The sequence below is a fragment of the Phoca vitulina genome, unplaced genomic scaffold, assembly GCF_004348235.1.
Source record: "Phoca vitulina isolate PV1807 unplaced genomic scaffold, GSC_HSeal_1.0 scaffold11, whole genome shotgun sequence".
Taxonomy (NCBI): domain Eukaryota; kingdom Metazoa; phylum Chordata; class Mammalia; order Carnivora; family Phocidae; genus Phoca; species Phoca vitulina.
In genome coordinates this window covers 27,516,325-27,543,810 of record NW_022589714.1, presented here as the reverse complement: position 1 = coordinate 27,543,810, position 27,486 = coordinate 27,516,325, and the positions used below count along the sequence as shown (strand labels likewise).

The 27,486-nt window shown below is 37.9% G+C and overlaps 1 protein-coding gene across 18 annotated transcripts in view; it reads right to left on the bottom strand.

Annotated features, from left to right (window-relative positions):
* Positions 1–27,486, bottom strand: part of DST (dystonin) — a 470,596-nt gene that overhangs the window by 246,477 nt on the left and 196,633 nt on the right. For all 18 annotated transcript variants that reach the window (XM_032409610.1, XM_032409591.1, XM_032409594.1 and 15 more), the window contains one exon: positions 7,829–7,890. In XM_032409610.1, the coding sequence (XP_032265501.1) occupies positions 7,829–7,890 (62 nt within the window). The remainder of the gene's footprint in view (positions 1–7,828; positions 7,891–27,486) is intronic.

Here is a 27,486-nt window from a genome sequence, read left to right as displayed (position 1 = left end):
AATGATTTTACATATATGTACTTAGTATCTCCAACAAAATAGCTGCATGGGGGCGCCTGGCTGGCTCCATTGGTAGAGCATGTGACTCTTGATTTCAGGGTCCTGAGTTCAAGCCTCACGTTGAGTATAGAGCTTACTTTAAAAAAAAAAAAAAAGCTGCATGAAAACACAGTAGCTCCTAAACTGTATTTCAAATACAGCCCTGATTATACTAAAGTTCAATAAAGCACTGTTGAAAGTAAACAGTGTTATTATGGACTTTTTTTTCTTGATGAGGAATTTATCACCAAGATATCATTATTCTTCATGATGAGAAGACATTCAGAATTTCTCAATCCCAAGCTACTGTTCATCTACATAGAGCCATTTTCATACTCTTCCACGTACCTCTTTTACTATCTTGAAATCAACTATTTCTTCACATTTTTAAATCCTGATTTGCTTCTAAATTCTACACAGTGGGCCTTTAAACCAGACATTTCCCCAAAAAGCTTTCAACCCTTCCTCTACTACATAAATTGTTATCTCTTATACCACAACAGAAATAACTTAAATGTCAAGTCGTATTTGTAGAGAAATCAGACCAATGTCCAAATGTCAAGCTCAGCTTCTCCTTCAGCTTTAATCACTCCACTCTAAATTCACCCTTAAGAATTCAGTGTAATCAAGACAGCAAAAGATCTGTACTGAGGCAGACTGGGATGCATTTTTCACTTCCTCCTTAGACTCCTGTTCCAATCTATGGAAAATTACATAATCTCTCTTAGCCTTATTTTCCACATAGTCCTAAAAATTACTAGGTGTATGACCTTGGAAAATTACAGAACCTTTCTGTCCATCAATTTTATCATCTGTAACTCTGGGATAAAATAGGACCAGTCCATAAGGATAGTTGTGAGAATTAAATAAACTAAGACATGAGGGGCACCTGGGTAGCTCAGTCGGTTAAGCATCTGCCTTCAACTCAGGTCACGATCCTGGGGCCTGGGATCAAGCCCTACAGTGGGCTCCCTGCTCAGCAGGGAGTCTGCTTCTCCCTCTCCCTCTGAAAATGCCCCCTGCTTGTGCACTCACTGGCTCTCTCTCTCAAATGAATAAATAAAAAAATCTTTAAAAATTTTTAAAAATTAAAAATAAATTTAAAAAAATAAACTAAGACATGTGAGTGACAGATCCTGGCACATGGTTACCTCTCAAGTACTATTAGCAGCTGTTATTAATATTGGTATTAATATTATAAAGTACCTAGCATATAGGCTCAATAAAACATAGCTACTATTTTCTAAACCATATTAAAATATTTTTTGGTTATATCAAATGAAACTGAGGGTTAACTGTAATATTTATCCATTTACCTATGATAGGGGTTCTCAAAATGTAGCCTCAGCTTAGCAACTTCAGCATTTTATTAGAAACACAAATTCCTGGAACTTGTTAGAAATGGAAATTTTCAGGCTTCATCCCCGATCTAGTGAATCAGAGAAGCTCTTGGGGTAAGGCCCGTCATCTTTTTTAACAAGCCCTCTAAGTGAGTCTGATGGAGCTAAACTTTAAGAACCACTCATATAAGCCAAAGGTCTTTAAAATACATATATTATTTGCAGATTTTAAGAACCAAAACACTGCCTTATACTCTCAGAAGATGAATTTTTCATTAGCCCTTTATGAAGTCATCTGTGCCCACAGATGTAAAACCACTCAAGAAGTATGCAATGGTCAAGAACACAGAGCAGATTAGAGCTTTTTCTCTACTCTCTAAAAGTTATCACTCTGTTCTCAGCTTGGGGATATACATTTCCTTCCATCCACCAAATCAGAAAATAAAGAACAGTGTGATTGATTCAGTGGAGCCATGACATTGTTGACTTTAAAATGTGGGCAAAGGATATCTACACTATGAATAAAGGAAGCTTTCCAAAGACAAGATGGAACAGAGTCAGCTGGGTGTCTCCCATGTGGTAACCAAGCAGGTAACCGCCACACAGGGTGTGGGGGTGCAATATTGAATCCAGGGCCCCTTCCTCTCCAAATCCATTTATGTATCAGTAAATTAAAATTCAGACCAAATATCCTACTATATAATGTTAAGGGATAAATTTACAGTATAGCAAACTGGTACAGAAGAATTTATTTCCACTATAATCTGCCAGTTAAATGGACCCAAGGCAAGGAAAGCCCATTAAATGGACTTCTTCAGACTCTAATGTTCTCCCAAAAAATTGTTCATCCCCTTAAATTAGTCCTCTTAAATACAGCCTCTCAGTCATGGTTCAAGTTCTAATTCTGGGTCTAAGTAAACAATTAAAAGGGAATTTTTTAATCTTTGGTAACTGTTGAAGTACTTCAGAAAACAAAGGGCTTCCTTCTTTCTTGTTTTCCCCAGAGTAAGGGAAAAGCTAAATCATAGATACTTAAATCTTAGGTGCCATTTCTTATACTACCATCTTGTTGATTTCTAAATACAAGACAGAATTGCATGTCATCAATAACAACAAAAACTAAATAATGATATAAGACCCTCTAGCTTATAAAGTTCCATAGGTAGAAGGGACATAAAAAAAATATATACTGTAAATAATAAAAGACTGTCACCAATTTTATGTCTTAAAACAATTCTCTGGGTAAAATTTACCTAACTGAAGTCACGAACAATTTTGGTAAGAACCAGTTCATGGTTTTTAATACTATAATTAAAATTATGCTAAAGAATAATACATAAATGTTACCAACACCAATAGTCTACCTAAATATCCAATTTGCAAGGTAAACAATCCAGTCTACTCAATGTGTGAAGAGACTTGCAGAGGGAACAGACCTGAATGTGTCAATTGGACTTTATTATTAAAAGTATTCTGAAGAATGATGCATCCAAAGGAAAACACTCTTGCCAGAACAATCAGTTTAAGGACAGGCTTAGTCCTACAACTGAAATATGAGAACACTAATATTTAAATACATTTAGAAAAATGCCAAAGGCATCTGTTCACCCGCAAATATAAATTTTAATTAAGCAATCTGCTTATTTTAAATGAATGTAATTATAGCTCTGGTGAATATAAAATAAGGCTATATTATTTTTTTAATACAGTTTTTCTCCCCCCCAAAAATTCTACCCAAATATTGTAAGGAAAAAAATGTTTATACATATGGATGTAATAGTAACTTAAGCAGTCATTTAAAAACTCCAATGTTTACTTTTCTCAGTCATCTAAACTTTTAAAAACTGATCATGCCAAAATCATTCCCTAAGCACTGGTCTATACTATTTTGCAGCTGCATAAACCAAAACTTCCTAAATCACAGGGAATAATTGGTGAGCAGTTAAAACTACAGGTAGAGAAAAGTAAACACAACCTCATAGCCAAGGGGAACCCACTGGCAGATCTGCAACCCGTCACAGTGCACAAGGAAACCAAACACTGGACACAGCCCCCCCGTTCTAATTCATATTCTCATCTCAGGCCTTGTACTGCAGTTCCACCAGTAAAGTTCTCCCTTCCGGTAAAGGAAGGCAGCAAATCAGAGGATGTGGAAGATGTCCTCCAGCTGTGAATCTAAGTGAAATTACAACTGAGGAGTAAAAATGGCCAATCTTTCAGAAGTATGGTGGGCCTTCGTTGATTCCCTTTCTGCAAGGAGAGTGTGTGGGAGAAGAGGAAAACAGAGGAATAAAAAAAACCTTGGGCCCCAAGGTCAATCCATAAATGACTGGGGAGCGGTGTATAGAGAGGAGAGGAGGGTACGGCTAACAGGATTACCTCAAATAAATAATTGTTCTTCAGTGTCCCAGTAGGACTCTACAGCAAGAAGGCAACAGGCCAATCTATTACCTCAACAGATTCTGAACCTAAATCCCAGCTTTTTCTACTAAAAGGGAAAGTACTGGGGCCCCTGGGTGGCTCAGTCGGTTAAGTGCCTGCCTTGGGCTCAGGTCAGGATCTCAGGGTCCTGGGATGGAGGCCTGCGTCAAGCTCCCTACTCGCAGGAAACCTGCTTCTCCCTTTCCCCCCTGCTCGTGCTCCTCTTGCTATCTCTCTCTCTCCTTCTCAAATAAATAAATAAAATCTTTTTTAAAAAAATAAATAAAAGGGAAAGTACTTGTGGTAAGAAAAGGGATTTGGACGAGGGAGGAGAAGTTCCAGAGGCAACTTACACATTGTGCCAATTAACATATTTTATGCTTAAATGGATTAACTCCTTTATATACTCACACTAACCTATCACTGCCACCATTTTACAGATGAGAGCCTAAGAAGGTTAAGGTCACACAAATAATAAACTGTAAAGCCTGGACACAACCCCCTGTCTGACCTCTTGTTACATCTTTGGCTCACATGCCACAGACTAACAACTTTGAAGGAACCATTCTTCTTTCAAAGATAATTTGCCGTTAACTTAGCAAAATATTTAATTTAAAAAATGAAAAGAAAAAATTCAGCAAAGTCAAATCTGTTCTGGAACTAAACCTCTCAATTGCCTCACTGCCCAAAGCAGCAGAACCACCAAGAACAGTTACCCCTGGAGACAAAACTGTGCTGGAGAGAACAGGGTAAAATAATTATATAATATTAAATTAAAATAAATAAAACAATAATTTAGAAAGGGCAAAATTTGTAACAATTATTTCAGAAGGTGGGGAACACATCCCTAGCTGGGGTCAGCACTCCCCAGCAGCTGAACCAAGGGCAAAGTCTCCAGGCCCTAGACCCCAAGGCACAACTCCGGGGCTGTGTGAGAGCACCCTTAGTGCACAAGACAGCCATTTCTCCCCTCTTTGCCCCCTTTAACTTCCTCCCTCACCTCTTCTTCTCTCTCTTCTCCTAGAACTCCCCTGTATACCTCCCTTTCCCCATGGTTTAAGGACTACTTGTGACTACAGTTAAAACTGATGAAACATAAAGAAGACACATAGGATTATCCAATTATCTAAATGATTTCATTCCCATTTTTTTCTCTCCTTACCCATTTTCATTTTATTGACTCATTTGTCATGGCCATCCTTTCCTATGATCCCATTTTATTAAAAACTCTTAAAATACCATACCTCTCATTCATTGAAAAGGAATATGGTAAGGCAAAAAAGACATGGGACCTGTTTCTCCCCTTTCCCTAATTCTCCCTCAAAGATGTTCAATATTTCAAGTGAAGAATATAAGAAAACCAATACAGAAAGAAATATTACTTTATAATATTAAAATTTTTTACTTAAAATTCACATACTCATATTTCACGCTAATGGGATTAGGACCAAATGGCCACCTAGAGCAAAGGTGTCCAGCATTTTTTTTTAGTGAGACAAAAGAGGCTGACTACATAGTGCAACATTCCTTTTACCATCACTTGAGTGAAACATGGAAAAGATGACATGCAGGCTGCCCTTTCTCTGGTTAACTAATAACAACACAAAACTTAACAGCCTGGTGCTTCTAAATGTTTTAGGATATTTATTTTTCTTCACTTGAGGATAAAGCTATAACTTCTAGACATAAAAGAATGAAAGATTAAAAAACTGTGTTCTCACATATTTGAGTTTTGTGCCAGAAATTTCAGGGCACAATTTTTAAGATTATAAGGGAAGACTACTTTGAGCTGATACTAGAGCAAAACAGAACAAGAATGTAAGCAACTGACCGTGGGAGTTAGCCAAGACTGTACTGTCCAGCTTTCCCCCACTCCCTACAGTGACTCCTCATTTAATAAGAGTTAACTGCAAATTCTGACACTGTAACATACTTCAGGAAACAAATAAGCCAATTTGATTACAAACCTAATCAGTTGGGCTGGTATCTATCTAATGGCTGTTGTGCATAAAATAACATATTTTCCCATTTCTTACTGTGTTGCAGCAGATAAACCTTAAATCTTGAGATTCGTCATTTTATCAAAAAAAAAAGTAGTCACATAGTCCAAGTAAATCAGGCTTTGAATGCTTGCTGTCTGACTCTGAAGGCTATGTGTATATAACCACTAAATTAAACCACCTTGGGTAGTTGCTAGAAGAATTAAATGATTTAATGTATGCAATGTATATTACACACAGTGAGAATACTCTTGCCAGGCACTGTAATGAGCCCTAGAATAAATAATATAGACTTTGTCCTCAAGCAGCTCTAACAGTGTTTTGACATTTTTAGCAAAAGAAGTCTCTCTCACTACCCACTTACTCAACCATTCAATTTATGAACTACTTGTAAGATGAATGGCCCAGTCCAACATGCCTGGCACACAGTACACCCCCAGTAAGTAGCCAGTGCTGTACTCCCTATGCGGGTCATCCTCATTTGTGTTTCTACTTCTCTCTGATGCCCACTGCCAACAGCTGTAATTTGATTACCAACCGTGAACCATAGCAGTTATGCTCCAGAAGACATGGGGCAACCCTCTGTGCCCACCAAAATGCCCACCCCAAGAGAGCCACAGCTACAAAGATTGCTAGGACATCAGCCACCAAAGGGGAACCTCTTCATCAAAAACTTTGCTTCCCTTGGATTCACCTCAGAAATGGGGAACTCCTGTCAGAGCCTTCAGCTCCAAAGTTCCATAACACAACCCTCACATCAGCCCATCTCTGCCCTGTCCTGTGGAAGAGTCCCACTCACAAAATGTGCATGATGAGACAAAAGCTTAGAAGAGAGTAGGTAAACTGCTGGTATCCTTCATTAGTATTCACAACATATTTCTTCACAAAATCATCATAAAGCAGAGTGTCTCAACCTTTTATCTTTTGCCAACACACCAAAGGATTCAGCTCCCAGCAGTACCAGAAACTCCCTACAGAAATGATTCTCAGTTGGAGAGTGGGTGACATGGCCTGTCTGATATACTAGAATTTGGGAAAAGGATTTTGTCAATGGGTAGTGAGAGAAGGGGGACTAAAACATCCCTTGGTGATTTTGATATGCCCCTTGAAATGAGAATCACTTTTACAGAAGGCTATTAGATGCTATTACTATTGGTACTACTTTGCTACATGATGCTTTAAATAGGATTTGTGAGTAGCTTAAGAATATAACCACACTTAAAATAATGTTTATTTGTGAGAAAATTCTTTCTAAGTCCCAAACAGCGGACTTAAAACGTTACCTGTTTCCATCTATAGGACTATCCGTAAGAGGGGGGGAAAAGTGATTAATAGTTCATTGTGAAGTCATACAGGTGCTTTAGCTGAGATTTATAGAAGGGTTTCGGTGGGATCCAATAACTCCATGAAATTGTATGCAAATTTTATGTGCATGTTTATTTTTCTGGAGAGCTTATATCAGATCTTCAAAGTGTCCCAGAGCACACAAATAAATATTAATTTCAGAACCACAACTATTTACTACACAGAGAAATGTACACATAAGCACCAATATCTGAGTCATACCAAGTACAAGAAGTTAAAGAACTCTAGACTTCTGTCTCTATAATCCATCCTTATTCTCATGTAACCCTCTCCCATCCACATATATCTGATGCCAGAACTTGGTTTGAATCTTGAGAAAGAAAAAATCTTACTGAGAATTGAAGTTTTTCCATGCCCTAATACATAAATATTTACATACTTCTTAAACTGCTGAGATTTTTTTCAGAGTCCAATAATAATAGGTTTTAACTAATGTCACAGAATGCACTGTAATCACTGTGTACTTACCTTCTCACCTTCATCACCCCCCACAGGCCACACACCAGATAATTTTAGATAACTAAAATGCATGTCAAATGCTCTAGAATTTAAACTTTCAATTTGATACTGAAAAGCTATGCTTCAGAGCTATATGATCAATTCCTGCACAATAATTAAAGGCATGCTAAACAATTCCAAGATGTGAAAATAAGATTAACTGACCTTCATGAGATGCTGATTTATCCATTTTGTAAACGTTTTCTTTTGAACTTTGTCCCGTTCATCTGGAAGGGGAAAAAAGATATAAAATGAAGTTGGTAAAATCTACAAAGAGGAGACTTTAATTGTGATTATGCATATAAACAAAAGTAAGGTACTCAAAAAAACATTGTTTAGTATATTTGGATTTTCCTGTTACACTTTGGCAACTCACAGCTATCTGTAAGAAAATTAGAGAGCCATCTGTCAAACTGGTCTCTTCCTGGTGTTGTATTTACCAATGTTACTCCATTAAACAAACCCCTCTGCGCATTCTGTTGCATAAACTCCGTCACAACTACCATTACTAGGATGTTGTCTGACAAAAAACCTTACTAGCTTCAGGTGAGCCCTTGCACTGAACATCCCTAAGCACCTGACCACATATTACCTCCCATCTGGTCTTCCAACTAAAAGAGGGAAGGTAGGTAGTGTCCTTCTCATCTTTTGGAAGAAGAAACCAAGACTTAGAGGGGTTAAAACACTTGTCCACAACTATTTAGCAAAACATTTAATAACTGTGATAAAAGGCAGGACTTACATTCAGGTCCTTTGGCTGAAGTAAACTCTGGTTTAATGACTAACCATGCTGCTTCTTTTCTAGACTCCCAGTTTTGAATTGTCTGGTAAAAAAGAAACATCCCAACTAGATCCTCACTACAGAGAGCTGATACTGCCCTGGTTACCACAGACATGGTACACAGAAGAATGAGGGAAGGCTTCTTATGATTTAAGGAGAAAGAGTACTAGAATGTTGTGGTTCATCACGTCATTATTTCAAAAGAAAACCATAACCTTCCAACATCTAGAACTGACACTCAAAACTATACTACCTTCCTCCTCCCTGGTTCTAGGCAGCAATTCCCTACCTTCTTGTTTCCCTTCTTCCTCCTTTCTGCATCTAGGATAGTGATTTCTTCTTCCTTGGTGGTCTTCTTCCTTCCCTACCACAGTTTGAAATTTTCCATCCATAGCCACCCTAGGGGTAGGCTATGTCTCACTCCGCCCCCCTTCTTCATCCCTGAGTGCCCTTAAACTATTTTAATGGAAATGAAGTTCCTTTGAAAATGTTTGTTCTATTTATTAAAAGTATTTATGGACACTGTTAAGGAGATTGGATTCAGATAGCTGCATAGCAATACCCTAAACTCACCTTCTATAGACACACCAAATCTACAGCCACATGTGAATGAATTCCCTCTGATAAAGACCTGAAAACTAGCTGAACATCTCCTCCACAACAAAGAACAACAACAACAACAATAACAAAACCCACAGTGAGACAGCTAGGAGAGGCAGAGACATGGTCTCACCAAAAACCCTACCCCAGGTACAGTGACCCACAACAGGAAGGGATCTCACAAATGTGGAGCATCTACCTGAGGAGCAAGGTATTTGTGCCCCACATCAGGTATCACAACCCTTGGACCTGCACCAGAGAGATGGGCCCCCGAAACATCAGACTTTGAAAAACAACAGCGCTTACTTCCAAGAGACCCAAAGGGCTGTGTGGGAAAGAGAATGTCCACTCTTAAAGGGCTCACACACAGACTCACTCACTCAGGGACCCAGCACAAAAGCAGCAGTTTAAAAAGCACCTAGACCACATGAGAAGGAGATTCATTAGCTAATCTTAAACCTTCTACTGGACGTGCAAGGGCACCACCACCCCCTTCTCCCACAGTCCCACTTCAGCCAGTAGGCAGCCTTGTACTGCCCCCAAGCCCTGGGCTGCCCTGGGCTGCCCCCAAGCACTACTGAAGGTGGTGGGTTTGCCCCAGCCCTAGGCTCCGTGTGTACTCTACTAAAGCCAGTGGGCACACGCAGTCCACACAGGGGTGACACTTGAAGCCCTTGTCTCTGGTGGCCAGGGTGGACTGTGTTGCTGGACTCCATGGAACTGAAACAATAGAAGAGATAGTTCTTGGCAAGCTACCGCTCCCAGGGCACAGCACAAACATTAGACAGATACACCCCCCGTGTTCCTGTAAAAAAGGTCTATTTATTCATCTTGGAGCATTAGCCAGAGGGGTAGGCTTCAGGTATACCATCCATCTAAAAACCATGGAGGAGCTCTTAGAAAACATAGGCCAGAGGACGCCACCTTTGTACTCTCCCTCAGCCTCACTACAGCTTACAGGTACTTCCCAGAAAGAGCTTATACACTCATCTGGAGCCCTGATTTTTTCAACTGTTTCCAAGAAGACATCTCTAAATCACTTGGTCTGCAGGCCCAGGAGAGGTTATGACTATGGTCCCACAGGACTGTATATATTTGCATACATTAAAAGGTGCTGCCTGAGGGTCTGGCTTCCAATCAGCCAGAAAATAAATGCCAAGTGAGATCCCTTCCTTTGGAACACTGTCAGGGTTTGGCACAATCTCAACAACTGGGACATGTCAAGGATAAAGCAGGCTGCTTAAACAATCACAAAAGTTTGAGAGACAACAAAGAGCTAGGGCAAGGTTGAATGATAAGGTCCATCGCCTACACAAAACCACTCCTTCAAGACGGGGAGAGGTAGGTGATTTGCCTGATACACAGAAATGAACATAGAGAGACAAGCAAAATGAGGGAACACAGGAATATGTTCCAAGCAAAAGAACAAGATAAGAACTCAGGAAAAAACCTTAATGAAATGGAGATAAGTAACTTATCAATAAAGAGTTCAAGTAATGGTCATTAAGATACTCAAAGAACTTGAGAGAAGAATGGATGAATTTCAACAAAGATAGAAAATATTAAGAAAGTACTAAACAGAAGTCACAGAGCTGAAGAATATAATAACTGAATTGAAAAATGGATCAGAGTGGTTCAACAGCAAACTAGATGAGGCAGAAGAACAGATCATCCTAGAAGACAGGGCAGTGGAACCCACCCAAACACAGCAGCAAAAAGAAAAAAAAAAAGAATTTTAAAAAGAGGAGATAGCTTAAGAGACCCATAAAACAACATCAAGCAGAATAACATTTACATTGTAAGAATCTCAGAAGAAGAAAAAGAATGAGAAAAAGGGGCAAAAAACTTTTTTGAAGAAATAATGGCTGAACATTTCCCTAACCTAAGGAAGGAAGGAGACATCCAGGTCCAGGAAGCACAGAAAGTTCCATGTAAGAAGAACTCAAAGAGACCCACACCAAGAGACATTGTAATTAAAATGTCAAAAGTTCAAGAAAAAGAGAGAATCTTAAAAGCAGCAAGAGAAAAACCACTTGCTACATACAAGGAAGCCCCATAAGACAATAAGTTGATTTTTAAGAAGAAACTTTGAAGGCCAGAAGAAAGTGGCATGATATATTCAAAATATTTAAAGGAAAAAACTTCCAACCAAGAATACTCTACCCATCAAGTTTATCATTCAGAATTGAAAGAGAGGTAAAGAGTTTTCCAGACAAGTAAAAGCTAAAGGTATTCATCACCACTAAACTGGCCTTCCAAGAAATGTTACAGAAATTTCTTCAAGCTGAAAAGAAAAGGCACTAACTAATTAACAAGAAAACTTATGTTTACATAAGTAAAAACTGCACTGGGAAAGCAAATATAAATGTAGTGGATTAACCACTTGTAAATGTGTGAAGGTTAAAAGACAAAAGTAGTAAAATTAACTATAGCTACAATAGTAAGTTAAGGGGTAAACAAAATAAAAATATGTAAGATATGATATCAAAAACAAAAAACATGAGGGTGGAAGCAAAGTAAAAGGTACAGTTCTTAGAATGTGCTCAAACTCAAATTACTATCAACTTAAAATAGACTGTTATATATAAAGAATGAGACAGATGAATCTCATAGTAACCACAAAGCAAAAACTTATAGTAGATACATAAAAGATAATGAGAAAGGAAACATAACCTAACACTAAAAAAAGTTATCAAATTACAATGGAAGAAAGCAAAAGAAGAAGAAAGGAACAGAGAGGAACTACAAAAACAACCAGAAAACAATTAACAAAATGACATTAAATACATACCTATCAATAACTGCTTTATTTTTTTTAAGATTTTATTTTTAAGTATTCTCTACTCCTAACATGGGGCTTGAACTCACAACCACAAGATCAAGAGTTGCATGCTCTACCAAGTGAGCCAGCCAGGTGCCCCAATAATTGCTTAAAATGTAAATGGACTAAATTCTTCAATCAAAAGACACAGATTGGCTCAATGGATTCAAAAAACAAGACATCTATATATTGCATGTAAGAGACTCACTTCAGATCTAAGGACACACAGACTGAAAGTGAAGGGATAGAAAACATACTGTATGCAAACAGAAGTGAAAAGAAAGCTGCTATGGCTACACTTATATCAGACAAACTAGACTTTAAAACAAAGAGTGTAAAAGACAAAGAAGGACATTACATAATGATAAAAGGGTCAATCCAACAAGAGGATTTAACACTTGTAAACATTTATGCACTCTAAATACATGAAGCAAATATTAACAAGACCTAAAGGGAGAAACTGACAGCAATACAATAATAGTATGGGACTTTAACAACCCATTTATATCAATGGATAGATCACCCACACAGAAAATTAATAAGGAAACATTGGCCTTAAATGATACGTTGGACCAGATGGACTTAATATATATATACAGAATATTCTATCCAAAAGCAGCAGAATACACATTCTTCTCAAGTACACGTGGAACATTCTCCAGGACAGATCAAATGTTAGACCAAAAAACAAGTCTCAACAAACTTAAGAAGATTAAAATCATATCAAGCATCTTCTCTGACTACGATGGTATAAAACTAGAAATTAATTACAGGAACAAAAATCACAAATACATGGAGATTAAACAACATGCTACTGAACAACCAATAAGTCAACAAAAAAATCAAAGGAGTAATTAAAAAATACCTTGGGACAAATGAAAATGTAAATACAACATTCCAAAACCTATGGGATACAGCAAAAGCAGTTTTAAGCAGAAAGTTCACAGCAATACAGGCCTGCCCTAAGAAACAAGGAAAAATTCAAATAAACAATCCAACTTTACATCTAAAGGAACTGGAAAATAAAAGCAAAGAAAGCCCAAAATTAGTAAAAGGAAGGAAATAATAAAGAGTGGAAAATACTTCCTTAACTTATAATAGGGTTATGTCCCAGTAACCCCATCAGAGATTGAAAATATCATAGATTGATAATGTATATATTACAGCAAACCTACAGAACATCACAGCTTACTCTAGCCTACCTTAAACATGCTCAGAACACTTACACTGGCCTACAGTTGGGCAAAATCATCTAACACAAAGCCTATTTTATAATAAGTGTTGATTCATCATGTAATTTATTGAATACTATACTGAAAATGAAAAACATAATGGTTTTAATGGTTGTAACTATATTAGTTGTTACCTGTCATTGCATGCCTGCCTGGGAGCTGCAGCTGACACTGCCCACCACCATGAGAGAGTATTATACCACATTTCAGGAGCCAAAAAAAAGGATCAAAATTCAAAGTATAGTTCCCTACTGAATGGAAATCACTTTCATACTAGAGTAAGTCAAAAAATCTAACTTGAACCACCATAAGTTAGGGACCATCTATAAATGAAATGTAGACAAAATAAATAAATAAATAAGATCAATGAAGTCAAGAGCTGGTTCTTTGAAAAGATATATGAAAAGATAAAATTGACAAGCTTTTGCCTAGACTCACCAAAAAAAAGAGAGCTCAAATAAATAAAATTGGAAATGAAAGAGAAGTTATAACTGATACCAAAGAAATACAAAGGATCATGAAGAAACTACTATGAACAAATTATACCCCAACAAATTAAACGTAGGATGGATAAATTCCCAGAAACATACAATTTTCCAAGATCAAATCATGAAGAAATAGAAAAGCTGAATAGATCAAGTACTAATAAGGAGATTGAATCAGTAATGAAAAAACCCCCAACAAACAGAAGTTCAAGAGTACACAGCTTTTTATTGCTGTGGGTTTGGTATATACGACCTTTATTATGTTAAGCTGTGTTCCCTTTACACCCACTTCTTTGAGTTTTTATCATAATGGATGTTGAAATTTGTCGTGTCTTTTTTCATCTATTGAGATAATATAATTTTTATCCTTCATTTTGTTAATGTGGTGTATCATTTTGATTGATTTGTGAATGTCAAATCACCCAGACAAATCCCACTTGATTATGATGTATGACCCTTTTAATCTATTGTTGAATTTGGTTTGCTAATATTTTGTTGAAGAGTTTTGCATTTATGTTCATCAGGGATATTGGCCTATAATTTTCTTTTTCGTGGTGTCCTGTCTGGTTTTGATATCAAGGTAATGCTAGCCTTGTAAAATGAGTTTGGAAATGTTCTCTCCTCTTCGATATTTTTGAAACAATTTGAGGATAGCTATCAAATCTTTGAATGTTTGGTAGAATTCACAGATGGCCAAAAGTTCATGAAAAGATGTTCAATGTCACTAATTATCTGGGAAATGTAAATCAAAACCACAACGAGATATCACGGTACACCTGTTAAAATGGCTGTTATCAAAAAGTGAAGAAATAGCAAGTGCTGGAGAGAACGTGGATGAAAGGGAACCCTTGTACTCTATTGGTGGGAATATAAATTGGTACAGCCACTATAGGAAACAGTATGGATGTTCCTGAAAAAATTAAAAATAGAATGACCATAGGGTAGTTGATCCAGTTATTTGACTTCTGGGTATTTATCCAGAGAAAACAAAAACACTAATTCCCAATGTAAAATCTCTAGGCGCAACTCTCCCCAAGAATAATGATATCAAATAATTGTTAACCAACATTATCATCCACAAAATATCATCCACAAAATAACATCCACAAAATATTAATTCCTCTGTTGGCCCCTTTGGGGTATCATCTGTACCTTACTCACCTTTGTCTACCCCACAGAAGATGTTATAGTGCTTTTATGCACTTAACAAATAATTACCCAAAATCTGAATTTATTATGCTTCAAAAAGGACAACTGAACTCTATAGAGGTAGGTATACTACTATATCTCTTAAAGAAATAATGGCATCTTAAACATCCTTGAGGCTTGCCATGCCTAAAGAGTTCAGAATGAACTTAAATTACTAGTACACAAGGTAAGAACAAAGAATAAGAAGCAACTACTAGTCCTACTTACTGATAAAATGTAGATTCTATACATCTCTCATTTACTCATTTGTTCCAACATCTATCAGGCCATATGATAAGCCCAGTGCCACGGTGGTAATGGGACAACCATGCTGACAGAAAGTGCACTGGCCCTTGCTCTCCGGAGTTCATCATCTAGAGAGGGCACCTGACATGAAGGCAGTGTGATAAGCATGCCAACTGAGCAAATGATGCAGCATTTACCATGTAAGCAAGCACAAATGAGAGAAAGACCAACCCTGCTCAGGGCAGTCAAATGGGACTTGAAGGAAAATAAGTAGATTAGCAAGACAGAAGCCAGCCATGTGTTAAAACCCATGTGTTGTGATTCCCTCCAGAGTCCTTTCCTCTACCCCAAAGATAGAGTCATCTTGCAAATGGAAGTGCTGAACACATCTCAATCACAGACAGGGTGCTGAAGAATCTGGCTCTACCATGTGAAAGAAATTTCTGTGCCATGTGAACTTCGGACAAGCAAGTGCAAACAATAAAACCTCTGCACCAAAGTCTAGTACTCCTATCACCTTTTCAGCAGTGCTTTTCCAAGCCTCTAGCAAGACGAAAACAGAGTAAGGGAATAAAAAAAAGATTACTTCTTAGGCAATATCCACATTATTCCCATCCAATTAATAACCTAGGACCCTAATCTTAAATCATCAAAAAAAGACATTAAAATGTATTATTAATTAAAAATCTTCATAATTCAAGGATAGCTTTCATATCATGTTATAAAATATGAGATTAAGGCATTCCTGTAACTATCCTCCAAAATTTTATTAATTTTTTGGATTATCATGTAATAATACAAACTCTTAACAAATGTACTCTGCCTCATTAAATTTAATATATGTATATGTTATATATAATTATACATATAATGTTATATACAATATATAATTATGTACATAATTATGTATATATATAAATTCTCCTCTTGGCATATAATGGTTAATAAATGTCTTATTTTTTAAATTAATAAAAAGTGGTCCTCTATTTTAAGGAATATGAAGACACAGAACATACGTTCTTAAAAAAAAAATCACTTATTGATTAATTGCTTACCCACATGGCATATAAAGAACGGTGATTTAATCAAATAATTTACCTCCCGGTACAGATGAGAGATTCACTTAAATAATACAACTCTAAAAAGGTTATTTTGATCACTGAGGTTTGGTTGTGGAGGTTTCTGCTAGAGGCTCAAAAGCACTCTTGAAAATGTGAGATGCGAGCTAAATATTTGGCAGGTAATGCTGAGGTAATATACCTGGGAATTATGACCCACAACTAAATTACACGAGTAAGGTACGAAGAGTAAAGCTAACTAAGTAACACACACAATTCATAAATTCTGATACAGTTTTCTAACAGTAACACCTAAACCTTTTCTTTTAAACCATGATCAACCTAGATGTCTCCCATTCAAGTATACCAAGGCAGGTTCTTCAACACTAGAAGCCTCCCACAGTGCTACAACGAGGAAAGTGGTAATGTGGACTTGAAGGGCCTCAGCTTCCTTCAGGAAAGGCACTTATGATCAGGGAATAATTTAAGTCTGGGGAGACAGTGATTTGCCACTTTCCAAAAGCATTATTTCAAAAGGGAGTTACTTCGAAAGGGAGTATTCCAGATTATACCATCTAATTTTCCAATTACAAGTCTCATAATGGTTCTTTATTTCATTTCAGTAAGGGATGTCTAACAGTGAGATTTATATTTAGGGCAACATTGCTACGACAACAAAAAGGGAGAACGATTCCTGAGATTTTAACTGATGTTACTGGTTTTACAGACTATCCAGTTATTTTTCTGAATGAAGTTTTAGAACATTCCTCTATTGGAAAATTATTTCATGTATAGACTAAGTTTCAAGTAAAACTATACACCTATGATCACCTTAGGAACAACCTGGCTGAAAATATGTAATGACACAGAAAGCAAAGAATAACAGCATTTAGAAAACACAAATGTGCAAAAAGAGCACTTATTACTGTTACAACCTACGCTGACTGGTTTTCAGTAAAATCCAATGGAAATTAAATCCACTTAGTATCACACGTAAAATAAATATTAGGATTATTTAAATACATCTCCTATGTACAACAAGAGGGTGAAAGTTCTCTCCAGGGAGGCTCATTAGTTATTATGTAGCCTGTCCGGATTTCTGAAGGGTGCCCCACAGTCTGCTAAACTCCCTCCACACAAACCAACACAGGTAATGCAACTTTCCTTTCTCAGTACTGAAAACATGAAAGTGATATTACAGGTCAAACTACTAACCCATACAGCACATCAGCCCCACCAGCTTTGCGTTCCAGTCTTGATCATTCCTCATGAGCTGCCCCATCATTCTGAGAGTAGTGTGTCCAGTAGTTCCCTAAACTTTCCGTACAAACTCTGATGTGTCAGAGTCCTGTTAACTTTCTATGTAGAAAGAAAAACACTGACTAGACACTCCCACTTGTAAGCTGAAAACTAGTCAACTCCCCCTTTTAAACAAACACTAGCAAAGCCAGCCTCCTGCACTATTTTGTATAGAATATATACAACTATTACTAAAAAAAACTAAGTTATCTTTCTCCTTTTAATTTTAAGCTGTTGATATGAAGTCCCTTAAAAAGAGAGTTTTGATTTCCTAACTTTTTTTGCAACAAGGCAAACCAATAGGATGTTACATTTCACTGCCGAACTAGCTCATCACATTCTCTAACACCCCAGGCAGAATTCCCCTGGAATAAAAAACAACACCCAGCCTAACTTGTTTAACTCATCCCTGATATTCATGCTATGAAGGTGATTTAGAAAGCTCAACTTTATATGCTAGACACATATCCTTCAGGGGGAATTCCACCACCAAGTATTTATGTACATTTCACAAAAATTTTCACTTCAATCATAATTCTTTGAGCTGGATGATACCTCTTCATTTTAAAGATATAAAAAACAAGATTTGGGGAGATTAAGAAAGCAGCTTAATATTCCACAACCTAAGTGGGATCTTTAATCTGATTCTAAAACCCACTTCTTTTCTGTGTCATCAAACAATAGAACCTCTAATCGAATAATGCAGGAAAAACAAGGGATCTCCAATTTATGAGATCTTTGCTTCTGAGCATGAATGAAAAAATGTCAAGAAATGAGAACCCCTGGGGTGCCTGGCTGGTCCTGAGTTCGAGCCTCACACTGGGTGTAGAGATTACGTAAATAAATAAATAAATAAATAAATAAATAAATAAATAAATAAAATTTAAAAAGGAAGGGAGGGAGGGAAGAAAGGGGAACCCCTGTTCTAAAGAAGCAACAGACCAAGCACCTTCAGTTCTCCTATGTTTGTCTGAAACATTAGACAAACAGACCTCCCTGAATAGAAACTGTATGAACTATAACTTCAAAATGACAAACAACAACAAAAAGAACACTAGTTATTTTCAGCTACAGGGAACCAGCAAATTCGATCATGCCAAGGGAAAAGACCCTGCTAGATTAATAGTTGCCAATATGCTTTGGGAAATATCCACATATGATCTTTAACTCTATTCTAAATACACCATAAATGAAAAAAGTATACATCAACTTCTGCAGAGAAGTTTAAAGTATCTGCTCAGTAAGTATCCTTGGCTTCCTTTCTCTCCCTTTCTAATTGTCTTTGTTTTATTAGAGCCCCTGCCCCACCACAGAATAGCCTGAGTTTACCCATTTCACTGAAGGAGGGTTATAATAGTAGCAAACAACGTGGGAGCACTTACTATTTGCCAGGTATTGTTCTCAGCAACATACATACAACACACATACACTGCATATTGTCCTCACAACAATCCTGTGAGATAATGTCCATTTACAAAAGAAGAAACAGAGGCACTCAGGGGTCAAACAACTTGCCCAGGGTCATACAGCTACTAAGGTGGGGGGAAGGGAGAGGATGCAGTTTGTAAAAGCATATTCAGTATTATAAATTTCATACTTAGAAAACAAAATGCTAACTTCTTAATAAGTTAACAACAAAAAGTAAAAAGTGAGGCTTGGACAAATCTTCAGTGGTGAGGATACACAAAAGATGGAATTCACCTTCTGTAGATCAGTCATTCTCAAGAATACAGGAAAGCTAATTGCAATGCTTTACCAAGAGGTCACATCAGAATTTACGGCAAGCATGAGATTTCTGTTTTATTAATAAGGTTCATATGTGAATTTCAAAAGACTGGACAACACTTTGCAAAAGGCTCTATCTTAAAAAAAAAAAAAAAAGAAACGATGAAGTGTTGGAGCCATGTGGAAAAAAGACAGGGGTGGGAGAGAATAAGGGGATGGATCTAGTCAGTTTCCCCGCCACTGCCCAGAAATAGCTCTGTAGTACAATCCAGTAAAAATAGCAAGGGAAAACCTCTAAGATTTCTATCATTATAGAAGGAAAACTGGCTGGAAGAAATAGTTGGGATTAGTGAAAAGACCAGCTCCTGAGACAATGACCACTGATGAGCAGGGAGCTGGATAAGAACGGATCAGACCTGATGCACAGCACCACTCCGTTCCCCCCGCCCCGCCCAGTGCCCCCTCTGGCCACCTGTGAGCTGGCAGCCTGTACCCAATCACCACCTAGCAGCTCTGCCCTTCGTCGTAGTAACAAATCCCTTGCCCACCTGATGTGACGCTCACCTACAGTGGCCCCAGCCAACATCATCTGTGACTGGAGGTTGTAGGTGTAATGGTAAGAGCAAGGGAGTCCCTGCTCCTATTTTAGTTGAAAAATCTTACCAATTATTCCCACAGAGATATCATTATGGTTTATTTCTGTAAGTACAGAGCTACAACTAATCCAACTTTCCCCCACTGATCCGTGTGACCCAGCTCTGTGGGACTACAGACCTAGAGGAAGATACTTAACATCTCTGAGCCTTCGACGCAGCATCTACCCCCGTCCCTGTTTTGTTAAAAGCAGGATTCTTATTAGGAAAATTCCACCAAAATCATGCCATTAAATTATCATTAAAAAAAAATCAGCAACACAGCTGAGAACTCCATGGGTGAAAGTCTATCAATGTTATTTCCCAGTAATTTCTTAGCTTAGTCACTACTGCAAAGGCCCATATACTTCAAGCCTATACCTGATCTCTCCTAATCAGGAGTATTGTTCTGTCTCTGTTGTAATTTCTTTTGGTAACAGGAGATTCTCAGACTGTTGCATGATACAAAGAAATACTTTAAGACTATAGTTGAGACAGTCTCTCCTCTTTCATTTTCAGGTTCAATTACTCACAGCTTAAAAAGAATTCTTCCTCCTCTACAAGAAATGACAGGATTAAAAAAAAAATTCCACGGTTGCCCCTTTCTTATTACTAGCTTTATCAATTTAAATCCCGAATGTTGATGAATCTCAGCTTTTGTTTTTTATGACTATTATTTGTTAACATCTGAATCTAAATAAAATTGACATTACTTTCTGTTGCAGTCCCTCCTTGCTGAGAGCATAACCAGTCTACTGCTTCTGTGCTAGACAGTAAGTACAGTTAAAAACCACATTTAAAACAGAGTTATTGGCATATCTTCATAAAGAAGCTCTTTACATTTTCAAAAATCCTTAATCCTTCTGCCAAGAAAATGAATATAGCTTAAAAAGGAGATATTATTTCAAGATAAGCATGGAACTGACAACACATCTCAAACATATAGCTATAATAAAATCTTCAGACTTACACTATCTGGCAGTACATGAAGAAATTATACAATATTAGAAATGAGAATGAGGAAAAAAATTTAAGGTTTTATTTTTAAGTAATGGGGGCTCAAACTTACAGCCCCAAGATCAAAAGTCACATGCTCTATCGACTGAGCCAGCCAGGTGCCCTGAGAATGAAAGAATTTTTTAAACAAATGAAACCATTAGGAGAAAACACAGAAAATTGTGTTTTAAAAATAGCTGGGAGGAAGAGTGTTTCAAAGCAAATTACAAAACCTCCAAAAAACACGAACATATAAAGGCAGACAAAAAAATTTTTTAAGGCAGACAAATTTGGGGCACCTGGGTGGCTCAGTCAGTTAAGTAGCTGACTTTCGATTCTGGCTCAGGTCATACATGATCTCAGGTTTGTGGCATTGAGCCCCATGTCAGGCTCCACACTGGGCATAGAGGCTACTTGGGATTCTCTCTCTCCCTCTCTCTCTGCCCCTCTCCCTACACCCCACCCCCCACCCCCACTAATGTGTGCTCACGCTCTCTCTCTCTCTCTCTCAAAATTAATTAATTAATAAAGGCAGACAAATTTGACAAAGTACTGATGTAACAGTGACACTATAAATGAAGTTAAAAATAAAGCATGACTAACTGAAAGAAAATATATGCTACATATATAATACACACTAAAACATCCAAAATATAACTCCTATTAATCAGTAGGAAAAAAGACAGCCCCTTCCCAATTACAAATGATTTTTGATCATAACGAGTCTACAAGTCAAAAAGAAGGAATGCAAAATGGCCAACAAAGACATGGGGAAATACGTCACCCATCCTACAGAATATCAATAATGGAAACCTTGCACATAGTGACATGAAAAAGATTCTAAGATATATAGTTAAGTGAAAAAAATAATAATAATATATATAAAAGATGCGTGTCAAATTGGAAAGAACAGTTTCATCAGAAGAGGGTAGAAGCTGGAAGGAGTGGGGATCAGGGTGATATAATGCATATTTCATTCTCCATATTTCTGTATTGAGTGTTTGAATCTCTCACAAGGAAGATGCCTTTGTGTATTACGTGAATAATAACTGTGAGAAAAAAAGGTGTCTCAAGTACTTTTATTCATTTATATATTCAATACTCTGACAGACTTTATAGAAGACACAGAAAAAAGACTAAGTCACAGGTCAGAGTACCCCCACTCAGATCTGAAGACAGAGCTAAACACTTCAGTTATGGCTAGGCTGCTTTTAGGTTGCTGGCTGCAGGAGGAAAGGGAGAGCAAGGGAGAGAGGGGAAGGGCGAGGGAAGCGGAAAGAGGAGTAAGAGGGCGGGAGAAGAAGGGGACACTCAGCTGGTGACACCTTTTCAGAGGATGATTGCCCGGGCTGGGATCCAAAATGACGAGGCTGTAGAAAGTCTCTGAAAGGAGAATTGATAACTGAGAATATATTCAGAAATTATCCTGCTCGGAGGGCACCCTGGTTTGAAGTTTAATAGCCACAGGACAAAATACAGTCATGGTTCTGCTCTCCTCTGTCAGGAATCCAGAAGCAGGCCAAGGATAGAATGTGCTAAGTAAGCTGAGGCAGAGATGATGTAGAACAGTAGAGCCGTAAATCTCTCCACACAAAGGCTTTTTTGGATAGCTCCTCCCCTGCTGCCACCACTCCCCACAATCAACAATCAGATCTGGTACTTTCCTGCCACCGCAGGGGCTGCGTGGCTGAGCATCCGCAGTAGAGGTGGCTGCGGACAAAAGAAGTACTTACTGGATTCTGCTCTGAAGAATTTACTGGTATCTGTCCTCACAACTGCAGTTCTTTCTATTGCAGAACTGCAATAGAAAACACCTAACATCTGATTTTAGCCTACTTTCTCCAACAGAGCACACTAAAAACACATGAACATGAAGAACCCTCTAAGTACAGTTACACTGCTACAACATTGAAGAACTGTTTATGATCTAGCTGCTGTCCTTCTGAGTCACTGTTAAGGGTAGAAAGTTTCTGCAATTCTTTATCTGTGTTCAACAACTTAAAGAAATTACAGTTCTTTTAGGGTTTTCAATCTTTGCCTTTCCTTCAGATTCAGAGGTCTGGTTAAGAATATATCCTAAAGAGCATAGTTATTATATACAAGTTGATGAAAACAAAGTAAATAAACATTGTTTCCACACTATTTATATATGAGATAAATCCACCAAGATTATGAGTACCTGAGATCATGTGCGGTTTTAAAGTCTTTAGTTTTGAAAACTTTTACAATTATAACTACCATATGGAAGGAAAACAGAACCACTCACTTTAAAATCCAAATCAATCCAAGTTAACCCAAAAATTAAGACCTCCAAAAGCTCAGAGAAAAATATAAATGACAAATTATAATGAATGCTTATTGTGTTCTCAGATTTCTTTCAAATTGTATGACTTGTTGGTTTCTGAAAGAATATTTCCTCTTTCCCTTATTTTCTGTCCCAACCAATACCTTAGATAATATACACTTATGTAAGTTTAGTAAGTAATCAGGTGCCTTTAGGCTTTAAAACATAAAAAAATAAAATAAAAGGAATTTCCCTCTATATAGTTCACTCTCTATGTGCTCCATTTGGTAGGCTATGAAGGTAGCTGTGGGAAGGAGAGAGAACACACTTAGGAGTCGAGGCAAGAGTAAGGGACCTACACAAATATGAGTCCAGATCCTGGCATCAACACCAGGGAACAATTTCAGCTTGGGAAAATGATTTAACTTCGTTAACTCAAGTTATTTCATCTGTAAAACTGAGTAACCATCACCAGGTACCTTACTAGATACCTAATACATATATTAATATAAGCACTAAGTAAGATGATAGTAGTATAAATATGATACAGTTGACCTCAACAAATACTACTGGCTTCCTAATCATTTTAATTCAATTAGCAAATGCGTATTAAGCACCTACAACAAATGTCAAGTGTCAAACTCATGTCAAAGTTACTATGCCATATGCTACAGGACTTCACATCATCTCACAAATACTACTGTATTTATGTATCATGACCTTCATTTTACTCATTAAAAATAAATAAATCAAAGGATTTAATCTGGCCCAAGGCTTCTCCCAGGAAGGAAGCAGCAGAGCTGGGATTTGATCCAGAATTTCTAATGCCCTTCCTACTCTGTACTAGTAGGAATAAGACACAGGGTGACTCAAACCCATATACTCTCCAGAATCAAGGAACCTAGGAAAAGACATAAGATAAATAGGTGCCTTAATTTCTTATCATAACAATTCCAGAAAAAGGAAAACCAAAGTAAAATGTCCTCAGCTACCAAGAAAACTATCCCTTTTTCAGTAAATAAACTACATAAAATCTCTCTATATGGTAAACTAGAAAAAGAGAGAAAAATCCTTAATTCTTGTCAAGGTGATACAGTAAATCAATACAAGGGACAAAAATAAGAACTTGGGAGTTCTTGTCTCCCTCTGGTAATAGACTGTGGGTTACTGCACAATAGAACATTCTTCCTCTGTTTACCTTGAATATAATCAGTCTTTCTTGGTAAGTATTGACTGGTACCATCAATCAGTCACAGTGGCCCAAGGAACAAAACCAAAAGTAACTTAATACATGGTCTAATATTCATCTAACAAATTTCATTCTTCATGAAAGAGAATGACCTAGAATTCTTTTTCTTTAACAGAGGTATAACTGACATCTAGAAGTCTTAATAACTTCTTTCACACAGTTGTGATCTCTTTTATTTGACCAAGGTTTTGAGTATTTTTTCAGGTTGCAAGGCTACATTTTTCAAGCTGAAGAACTATAGGGTGATTCACAAGCACAGTACTTTTCGCTCCTCTAATACAAGGCCAGTCATGGAGTGAGTCAACAGCAGGGATAAAGGGTAGGGAACACCCAAGACAACCACTCTGAACCACTGGAAAAAAAATTCAACCTGGGCTTGTTTTGTTTTTGTTTTTGTTTTTTTAATTTTTTATTGTTATGTTAATCCCCATACATTACATCATTAGTTTTAGATATAGTGTTCCATGATTCATTGTTTGTGCATAACACCCAGTGCTCCATGCAGAACGTGCCCTCCTCAATACCCATCACCAAGCTAACCCATCCTCCCACCCCCCTCCCCTCTAGAACCCTCAGTTTGTTTTTCAGAGTCCATCGTCTCTCATGGTTCTTCTCCCCCTCCGATTTCCCCCCCTTCATTCTTCCCCTCCTGCTACATTCTTCTTCTTCTTTTTTTCTTTCTTAACATATATTGCATTATTTGTTTCAGAGGTACAGATCTGAGATTCAACAGTCTTGCACAATTCGCAGGGCTTACCAGAGCACATACCCTCCCCAGTGTCCATCACCCAGTCACCCCATCCCTCCCACCCCACCCCCCACTCCAGCAACCCTCAGTTTGTTTCCTGAGATTAAGAATTCCTCATATCAGTGAGGTCATATGATACATGTCTTTCTCTGTTTGACTTATTTCGCTCAGCATAATACCCTCCAGTTCCATCCACGTCGTTGCAAATGGCAAGATCTCATTCCTTTTGATGGCTGCATAATATTCCATTGTATATATATACCACATCTTCTTTATCCATTCATCTGTCCATGGACATCTTGGCTCTTTCCACAGTTTGGCTATTGTGGACATTGCTGCTATAAACATCGGGGTGCACGTAGCCTTTCGGGTCCCTACTTTTGTATCTTTGGGGTAAATACCCAGTAGTGCAATTGCTGGATCGTATGGTAGCTCTATTTTCAACTTTTTGAGGAACCTCCATACTGTTTTCCAGAGTGGCTGCACCAGCTTGCATTCCCACCAACAGTGTAGGAGGGTTCCCCTTTCTGAACCTGGGCTTGCTTTACAATGAGATTACCTCCCACCCAAAGTTTCATATTTAAATGTAGTTTACAGCTTGTGGGGCAACTGCTTCAGTGACAGCATCACCGTCCATGCGCCAGTGGGCTTCAGAAGCCACATAGCAGGTGACCTCACTTCATCCCCGCAGGGCTCTGGCACCCCCTTCCCGCAGCCACACCCACGCGTGCTGATGAGCAAAAGGAAAGACACACAGAGTAGTAAGTGTCTGGAGCGCCAGGAGACTTCTCCCTGAGGCTTCATTCCTCTCAGGGCGAAAAGCTCCTCAAACTTGTTTTAGTCAGAGATGCACTCTCCCAAACAGAGCTTACCCAGAATGCAACGGGTGACACAGATGGGGATGAAAGGGCTCTGACCCACGCTGAGAGGAGAAAAGAGCTTCTCCCTAAGCTACTCCCTAGAACATCGCCTTTCCAGGCCTCAACTTTCTACAGAACTCCCTTCTTGTCCACCTGCCTTTTTCCCCTTGAACACAAAAGGAAATCCTGAAGAACAGGACACTCTTCTCAGACATCCCTCCAGGCATTTTTAAAACACTCTACACACCTTTATTTTCTCCTATTACGACAGTGGTCTCAAACTTTCACGTGACCCTCCTACCTATCCTCATAAGAAAGTAACATGTCACACTCTAAGTCCCTTAAAACAAAAGAAAAAAAGAAGATACATGCCAGAAGAGAATAGTGCAGTTTTTTAGTTTGTTTCCACACTTATTAGTGAGTAGATAAATGATATCACAAAGATCAGGGCTGGCAGAACAAAGAGGAGAAACTGAGTATTAAGGACATGCCAATAATAACAGATGCATACAAGGAAGTTTTGCTAATAACTAATTCTGTATGGTAAAAATCAGCATCCTGAGGTAATGCTGATGGGAAACCTCTAGTGGGAATTTGGCAATACTCGTAAAGAAGCTTTTAAAATGTTTATAATATTCATATGTCCTGACAGTAAATATAATGCTTGACATCTCTGTAATACTGTGTGTCAGGCCCTGTTCCACACATTTTATATCTTCATAGTGGAGGTCTGTTATTATTCTTAATTTACAGATGAGGAAACTGAGGCACTGGGAAGTAATCTGTTCAGGGTCAGAAACTGGGATTCAAACCAAGACAATCGGCCGCCCATCCACACTCATAACTCCTGATGCTACACTGCCTCTGGAATATAGTCTATAGAAACACCAAAATTCAGACTACAACTTCTTAAGAAAACATTCATTTCAACATTAAATACAATTATTGTCTGATAATAAACTCAATATTTATCAAGGGATTATTAATTACCTATTAAGAGAAAAAATGTGAAATAATCTAAATATCCAAGGACAGAAAGATGATCAAGTCAGTTATGGTACAGCCACAAAATGATTATGCATTCATTTAATAAATACCTAAGGGTTTCAGTGAAAATAGAGCTACCATACAACCCAGCAATTGCACTACTAGGTATTTACCCCAAAGATACAAATGTAGTGATCCGAAGGGGTACATGCACCCCAATGTTTACAGCAGCAATGTCCACAATAGCCAAACTACGGAAAGAGCCAAGATGTCCATCGACAGATGAATGAATAAAGAAGATGTGGTATATATATACAATGGAATATTATGCAGCCATCAAAAGGAATGAAATCTTGCCTTTTGCAACAACGTGGATTGAACTGGAGGGTATTATGCTGAGCGAAATAAGTCAATCAGAGAAAGAAATGTATCATATGATCTCACTGATATGAGGAATTCTTAATCTCAGGAAACAAACTGAGGGTTGCTGGAGTGGTGGGGGGTGGGAGGGATGGGGTGGCTGGGTGATAGATATTGGGGAGGGTATGTGCTATGGTGAGCGCTGTGAATTGTGTAAGACTGTTGAATCACAGACCTGTACCTCTGAAACAAATAATACATTATATGTTAAA